At 50.4% G+C, this 8,965-nt stretch overlaps 1 protein-coding gene across 1 annotated transcript; it reads right to left on the reverse strand.

Moving 5' to 3' along the window:
* Nucleotides 1–4,114: 4,114 nt before the first annotated feature.
* LOC112216464 (retinol dehydrogenase 10-A-like) lies at nt 4,115–6,189 on the reverse strand (the record flags this gene model as incomplete). Its single annotated transcript, XM_042316152.1, has 2 exons — nt 5,433–6,189; nt 4,115–4,402 (listed from the first exon to the last, which is right to left on the reverse strand). Coding segments are annotated over exons 1-2 (505 nt in total), but the record flags the coding sequence as incomplete, so codon positions are not given.
* Between the last annotated feature and the right edge of the window lie 2,776 nt (nt 6,190–8,965).

The following is an 8,965-nucleotide window of genomic DNA, read 5'->3' on the forward strand; positions in this document are numbered from 1 at the left end:
TAGCTGTCACAAAGGAGAGGCCCAGACTATGTGCTTTAGGGGTAGCAGTTATCTGATAATCATTCACAACTGTTACCCTGGGTGGGATAGCTTCTGCCAGCCTGCAGGATATTAGTTGGCTCAATAATAAGCACAATGTCGTAGAAAGAAAATATACAGAATGGAGGCTTCTGGGGAATTTCTTTATTATTTTCCTGTTCAGAAAACAAGTTAGAATAGACAACAGGCGGTTTTATGACCAAAGCAGAGATGAGAAGCAGTGGAGCAGTAAACTCCCTCCATCCTGCTGTAAACTGACACAACAACTGACCACTTTCCCTGATTTTAATCTGTTATTTCTGGCACTAGAAGAACCACTGGAGTTTAAAGTTTTAAAAAGCAACAAACTAGTTAACATCCTACTCGACTAATATATATATATATATAAATATATGACTAGCCCGAAATCACATTAGTTGTTGTCTCGTGGTATGGTTGAACCTATACCTGTACCCTACCAACCCAACACACAGGATAATCTGTACCCTACCAACACAGGATAATCTGTACCCTACCAACACACAGGATAATCTGTACCCTACCAACACAGGATAATCTGTACCCCTACCAACACAGGATAATCTGTACCCTACCAACACACAGGATAATCTGTACCCTACCAACCCAACACACAGGATAATCTGTACCCTACCAACACAGGATAATATGTACCCTACCAACACAGGATAATCTGTACCCTACCAACACAGGATAATCTGTACCCTACCAACCCAACACACAGGATAATATGTACCCTACCAACACAGGATAATCTGTACCCTACCAACACAGGATAATCTGTACCCTACCAACCCAACACACAGGATAATCTGTACCCTACCAACCCAACACACAGGATAATATGCCCTACCAACACAACACACAGGATAATCTGTACCCTACCAACACAGGATAATCTGTACCCTACCAACCCAACACACAGGATAATTGCACCCTACCAACACAACACACAGGATAATATGTACCCTACCAACACAGGATAATATGTACCCTACCAACACAACACACAGGATAATATGTACCCTACCAACACAGGATAATATGTACCCTACCAACACAGGATAATATGTACCCTACCAACCCAACACACAGGATAATCTGTACCCTACCAACACAGGATAATCTGTACCCCTACCAACACACAGGATAATCTCTGTACCCTACCAACACAACACACAGGATAATCTGTACCCTACCAACACAGGATAACCTCCCTTACATTCAGGTGGTCTACGGCAGCAGCGGTTTTTGCACGTGTTTGTGTAAGAGAGGAGCTCTGCGTCCCACGCGGCACCCTATCCCCTATGTAGTGCACTACTTCTGACGAGAACCTTACGGTACACCAGATAGAGAGCAGAGGGCCATTTGGGACTCAGACGACAGGTTCCAAGTTGGTCCAAAGCTCTATTCATCCAGCTGGCATCTTTAATGAACCACATCCTCCATTCTGACATACTGGTCTGTCCATATTCATTAGGCCCTGCTTTCATCTCCCCCTCCCTCTCTCCTTCTTCCCTCACCCTCCCTCCCTCCCTCCTTCCTCCTCCTCCCTTCCTTCCTCCCTCCCCTCCCTCCTCCTCCCTCCTCCCTCCTCCCTCCCTCTGCACAGAACAAGAGAAAACAAAAGCAGGAGAAGCCTTAATGAGAATCTAGATTACTCCACCACTGGATTCGAAAGGGCACCCTATTCCCTATTTTAGTACCCCTATTCTATTTTAGTGCACCCTATGTATAGAGAATAGGGGCAATTTGAGACATAACCTAACGGTAACAGAGCTGATGAGGAGTGGGGCTGGGGAGAGGCAGTCTATAACCTGTCTCCTACATGACCCAGGGAATCTTCACTAAATTAATAGGTGGGTCATAGATTACCTGTCTCCTACATGACCCAGGGAATCTTCACTAAGTTAATAGGTGGGTCATAGATTACCTGTCTCCTACATGACCCAGGGAATCTTCACTAAGTTAATAGGTGGGTCATAGATAACCTGTCTCCTACATGACCCAGGGAATCTTCACTAAGTTAATAGGTGGGTCATAGATAACCTGTCTCCTACAGTACATGGCACATTGGACAGACAAGAGACTGTTCATGCTCAATTTATAGAATCACATCATATGGGGTGATTGACAATGAAACAGACTGTTTCTCCACTCAAAGCCATTTGGCAAACAAACACTCCCTTCAACCAGCGCATCATTCATCGCCTCCACGTGAAACAAACAAATATGGCCGATTGTGATTGTAACGCAACCTAGTCAAGCCGTGCTATAAAAGAGCCTCCTGGTTCTTTTGGAGGGGTTGGCTTTCTGCAGGTTTCTGAACAAATTGCCCCCCTCCCCATCACAACTGCCTCACCACAGGGGTGGTCATCTCAACAATGCTCTACGCACCCCTCAGAATGGACTCGTTTACTAACATGAGCTTAATTAGAGGGTTGGGGGGGTCATGGGGCCTAATAAAAACAAGCGACCCCCCACCCACCCTCCTCACATCCCCACCCTGCAGACAGGATGTGCCCTTTCAAATGGGCTTTAATTAACTACTCTGGTCAAGCAGGTGTGTGTGTGTGTGTGTGTGTGTGTGTGTGTGTGTGTGTGTAGACGGTACAGATCGTTTGCCTGCGTACATTTTGTAAATCCCATTCATCACTACAACTAGGACAGAGACATTCTCCGTCATCTCCGAGGTTCATCTAGTCTTGAAGATAAATATTCATGTTGGCAGGCGAGGAAGAGGGAAAACAAATGGAGAAGTCTCTCTGTTCCAAATGGTTCCCTATAGAGTGCACTACTTTTGACCAGGGTCCATAGGGCTCTGGTTAGAAGTAGTGCACTACTAGGGAATAGGGTGCAATTTTGGAACACTACCACTTTTTCTGCCTGCCAAACAGCTGTCTTCAGTTGTAACATCAAACCCAACATCTCCCTCTCTCTCTCTCTTTCTCTCTCTTTCTCTCTCTCAGGTTGGGAGAGAAGAGCTGTCTGCACAGACTGAAGATACAGATTAACTATTGATGGTCATTTACCATGCACCAGGGATGGGACAGGGATGACAGTAGGTATGGGACAGGGATGACAGTAGGTATGGGGACGGGGATGACAGTAGGTATGGGGACAGGGATGACAGTAGGTATGGGGACAGGGATGACAGTAGGTATGGGGACAGGGATGACAGTAGGTATGGGGGACAGGGATGACAGTAGGTATGGGGACAGGGATGACAGTAGGTATGGGGGACAGGGATGACAGTAGGTATGGGGACAGGGATGACAGTAGGTATGGGGGACAGGGATGACAGTAGGTATGGGGGACAGGGGTGACAGTAGGTATGGGGGACAGGGATGACAGTAGGTATGGGGACAGGGATGACAGTAGGTATGGGGACAGGGATTACAGTAGGTATGGGGACAGGGATTACAGTAGGTATGGGGGACAGGGATGACAGTAGGTATGGGGACAGGGATGACAGTAGGTATGGGGACAGGGATGACAGTACAGTAGGTATGGGGGACAGGGATGACAGTAGGTATGGGGACAGGGATGACAGTAGGTATGGGGACAGGGATGACAGTAGGTATGGGGGACAGGGATGACAGTAGGTATGGGGACAGGGATGACAGTTGGTATGGGGACAGGGATGACAGTAGGTATGGGGGACAGGGATGACAGCAGGTATGGGGGACAGGGATGACAGCAGGTATGGGGGGACAGGGATGACAGTAGGTATGGGGACAGGGATGACAGTAGGTATGGGGGACAGGGATGATGGTATGGGGGACAGGGATGACAGTACAGTAGGTATGGGGGACCTGGATGACAGTACAGTAGGTATGGGGGACCTGGATGACAGTACAGTAGGTATGGGGGACAGGGATGACAGTAGGTGTGGGGACAGGGATGACAGTAGGTGTGGGGACAGGGATGACAGTAGGTATGGAGACAGGGATGACAGTACAGTAGGTATGGGGGACAGGGATGACAGAAGGTATGGGGACAGGGATGACAGTAGGTATGGGGACAGGGATGATCGTACAGTAGGTATGGGGGACAGGGATGACAGTAGGTATGAGGGACAGGGATGACAGTAGGCATGGGGGACTCACCCAGAAATGTGCGTGGCAGTTGACCCGCATGGTGCGTTCGATCAGCTCGTCAGGACACTCCAGGAGATGGTGACCAGAGACCACTCCAGCGTTGTTGATCAACATGTCCACGTTGCCCACCTCCCGACGCACCTTCTCCGCCGTGGAGTACACACTCTCCCGCTTGCCCACGTCACACACGTACGTGTACACCTGTGGCTGGAAGGGAGGAATCTCTTCTAACCCTCCAACTGCGCCTGGAGAGAGAGAGTGGGAGGGGGGTGTGAGAACGGACGACAGCACAGCGGCACTGGACTACAGACAGACAGCCAAAGCAGTGAAAATCAAAGTAATAAAAACAAAACATTTCAAATCAAGCCATCGAAAATAATTTTAAAAGTTTATGGAAAATTCATAACTTTAGATTGCTATGCAACAGTTCTGAAATGTATCATTTTCATCCCTCTACACACTGCATGTGGTGGGAGGTCGGCTAAAATAAAACCCGAAACATTTTATCCCCTTGTGATATACTAGTATCCTTATGGGGATGTGTGAAACTTGCACTGCCCGAAGTGTCCCACACTTGCCCCAGTGACTAGATAACTTTTCGCGTTGCGCCGACTGGTAAGATGCTTCAGGAGGGCGGTTACGTGCTAGCAAGGCAGAGGTAACGTTACTGGGTTCTGTGTGATCCGAATCAGGACGAAGTGGTACTCGCTAAGCAAGCAGCGTGACGTCCTTTACACTAATACTGCATAGACCCACACACACGCGGAGACAGAGAGACAGAGAGAGAGAGTGAGTGAGAGACAGAGACAGAGACAGAGAGAGTGAGAGAGAGACAGAGACAGAGAGAGAGAGTGAGAAAAGAGAGTGAGAGACAGAGAGAGAGAGAGATGAGAAAGAGAGTGAGAGACAGAGAGAGAGAGAGAGTGATAGCTCCCTGTCCAAAGTTATCGGACCTTAGTGCCAGAGCAGGCTACTGATCTAAGAAGTTAAGTTCTCCGCAGAATTATGCAGCCCAGCTACCGATCTAATAGGCTACAGCAATGTGCTATTATAATAAACTAAAGTCGAGAGTAAATAGTTGGCTTAAAAACATTAAATGTTTAAACAGGATACGATCTTGTACAATGTTGCGATCAATAGAATAAACAATGTCATCTAGGGTGACCCTGACCAGACACGACTTTATCAAGCTGACGACCTCTGTACAGTAGCCTACAGGAGAAAAATAAGTGCTGCGAGTATCCGGTGACAGATATTTTCAGGCAACGAACTCACCGTCTCTGGACATCGGGGTTTCACTGTCCAGTTCTCGGTAGATTTCCCGTACCAACTCCGCCGTCTCTTCGTTGCTTTGGCTGTTGATGTCCCACAGCACCAATACTGCCCGTCTCCGAGCGAACTCCTTGGCGAACAGCCGACCCAGACCGCTTCCAGCCCCGGTGATCACACACACCTGTCCCGCTACACTCTCTCCTTCGGTCGCACCACCCATTTCGCCCCGGCGGTAACAAAAGCCCAGAGCACTTTCAAAATGACCACAAAGAACTCGGCAAGAATTACCATCGTATTCATCATCTTGAGCAAGATAATTAAATAAATTAAAAACGGAGATAAACTTTTATAGAAAGCGCACGCACAGTTCTTTATCCTATTGTGGTTTGAATGACAAGTCAGTTATAGCAGCCAAAGTTGTGATATGTTCAGCTATGTACCGAACTGACTAGTAAACGAATTAAACTAAGTAAACCTGTGTTGTTTCTGCAACAAAACTGGCAGAATACTGTCAATTCAAAACGCCTTAAATAGAAAGAAGGTCGATTAGACGGCTTTTTCTTAAATAAATTATCCCAAGACTGCAAAAGAAATCAGCTAATAATTGACTCAATAAACGCAAACCTACAAAAAATAACAAATAAAATGTAGGCTATCTGCTTTTCAAAAGTTGCTTCTCGATCGCGCAGAGTCCCAGCTTTCACAAGTCCGCAAAGATTCAGCTCGGACGGAGTCGCGAATAGACACACTGTCAGTGTGTTGCGCCTTCACTCTCTCAGAACACAACAGTGGCTGAAGCGCTTCTGAACCAGTCTGCTCCATCAATGGACCCTTATAGGACCGGGTCCGGAGCGCCTGACAGAAATACGACGCGTCGGAACACGTCAGATCGTCACTGAGATAAGGGCAAAAGGCGCGTCGTGGAAACCGGAGGAAGACTATAGCGCTCTTGTGCCACCTGTGGGAAATTTTGCATAAGTGTTGTCAGATGAATGAAGGTAGAGGAAAACGTTGTAACAAAATGTGTTATTCAACAATTAGCCATTGTTTTAGACGTTTTTTTCCATTTTGTTTTTTTTTTTAAATCAAACAAAATAACAGTCAGATCTTTGGGGCGGCAGGGTAGCCTAGTGGTTAGAGTGCAGATGATGCAGGTAACCAGCGGTCAGAGAGAGAGGAGGCAGGTAGCCAGCGGTCAGAGTGCAGATGCCAGGCAGCCCAGCGGTCAGATGATGCCATGTCCAGCGGTCAGAGCGCAGATGATGCCAACGCACATCCAGCGGTCAGATGCGCGAAAATAGCGGTCAGATGATGCCAGCGGTCCAGGCGGTCAGATGATGCTACGCGTCCAGCGGTCAGGAGCGCGCAGATGCGCCAGGCATCCAGCGGTCAGAGCGCGATGCCAGGGCAGTCCAGCGGCCAGATGAGATGCATATCCAGCGGTCCGAAGCGGCAGAGATGCTGGCGCGTCCAGCGGTCAGATGATACATGGCATCCAGCGGTCAGATGCGCAGATGCCAGGCGTCCAGCGGTCAGATGATGCCAGGGCGTCCAGCGGTCAGATGATGCCAATCCAGCGGTCAGATGCAGATGATGGCAACGCATCCAGCGGTCAGATAAAGCGCTGGCTATACCAGCGGTCAGAACAGATGCTACAAGAACCAGCGGTCAGATGCAGATGATGCTATGCTGTCCAGCGGTCAGATGCAGCAGATGATGCTAACAGCGGTCCATGCAGACGAGATAATCCAGCGGTCAGATGCTAAGCAGCCATGGCATCCAGCGGTCAGATGCAGATGCATGGCAGTCCAGCGGTCAGATGCAGATGATGCTATGCGTCCAGCGGTCAGATGCAGATGATGCCAGCGCAGTCCAGCGGTCAGATGCGCAGATGATGCCATGCGTCCAGCGGTCAGAGCGCAGATGATGCCATGCGTCCAGCGGTCAGATGCAGATGATGCCATGCATCCAGCGGTCAGATGCAGATGATGCCATGCGATCCAGCGGTCAGATGCAGATGATGCATGCGTCCAGCGGTCAGATGCAGATGATGCTAGGGCGATCCAGCGGTCAGATGCAGATGATGCTGATGCGATCCAGCGGTCAGATGCAGATGATGCCATGCGTCCAGCGGTCAGATGCAGATGATGCTAGGCATCCAGCGGTCAGATGCAGATGATGCCATGCGTCCAGCGGTCAGAGTGCAGATGATGCATGCGTCCAGCGGTCAGATGCAGATGATGCATGCGCATCCAGCGGTCAGATGCGCAGATGATGCTATGGGCAGTCCAGCGGTCAGATGCAGATGATGCCATGGCGTCCAGCGGTCAGATGCAGATGATGCAGGCAGTCCAGCGGTCAGATGCAGATGATGCCATGGGCAGTCCAGCGGTCAGATGCAGATGATGCCATGCGTCCAGCGGTCAGAGCGCAGATGATGCCATGCAGTCCAGCGGTCAGATGCAGATGATGCAGGCGCATCCAGCGGTCAGATGCAGATGCGCATGCATCCAGCGGTCAGATGCAGATGATGCCAGGCGTCCAGCGGTCAGATGCAGATGATGCTAGGCGTCCAGCGGTCAGAGCGCAGATGATGCATGGCGATCCAGCGGTCAGAGCGCAGATGATGCCATGCGAAATCCAGCGGTCAGAGTGCAGATGATGCGCATGCGTCCAGCGGTCAGATGCGCAGATGATGCCAGGCAGTCCAGCGGTCAGATGCAGATGATGCCAGGCAGTCCAGCGGTCAGATGCAGATGATGCTAGCGCAGTCCAGCGGTCAGAGTGCAGATGATGCCATGCATCCAGCGGTCAGAGCGCAGATGATGCATGCGATCCAGCGGTCAGATGCAGATGATGCCATGCAGTCCAGCGGTCAGATGCAGATGATGCCATGGCGATCCAGCGGTCAGATGCAGATGATGCCATGCAATCCAGCGGTCAGATGCGCAGATGATGCCATGCGTCCAGCGGTCAGATGCAGATGATGCCATGCGTCCAGCGGTCAGAGCGCAGATGATGCTAGGCAGTCCAGCGGTCAGAGCGCAGATGCATGCGCAGTCCAGCGGTCAGATGCAGATGATGCTAGGCAGTCCAGCGGTCAGATGCAGATGATGCCATGCGATCCAGCGGTCAGATGCAGATGATGCTGGCGCGTCCAGCGGTCAGATGCAGATGATGCTATGCAGTCCAGCGGTCAGATGCAGATGATGCCATGCAGTCCAGCGGTCAGATGCAGATGATGCAGCGCAGTCCAGCGGTCAGATGCAGATGATGCCATGCGTCCAGCGGTCAGATGCGCAGCGGCAGGCAGTCCAGCGGTCAGATGCAGATACGCAGGCAGTCCAGCGGCGGAGCGCAGAGGCGGCAGGCAGTCCAGCGGTCAGAGTGCAGATGATGCGCAGGCAACAACCAGCGGTCAGGAGGCAGAGCGCGGCATATGGACATCCAGCGGTTTTCAGAGGCAGATGCGCGCAGGGGCATCCAGCGGCTTCAGGCGCAGATGAGATGCGGCAGGAGGCCAGCGGTCAGAGGCA

Source organism: Oncorhynchus tshawytscha, unplaced genomic scaffold (genome assembly GCF_018296145.1).
Source record: "Oncorhynchus tshawytscha isolate Ot180627B unplaced genomic scaffold, Otsh_v2.0 Un_contig_2745_pilon_pilon, whole genome shotgun sequence".
Classification (NCBI taxonomy): Eukaryota; Metazoa; Chordata; class Actinopteri; order Salmoniformes; family Salmonidae; genus Oncorhynchus; species Oncorhynchus tshawytscha.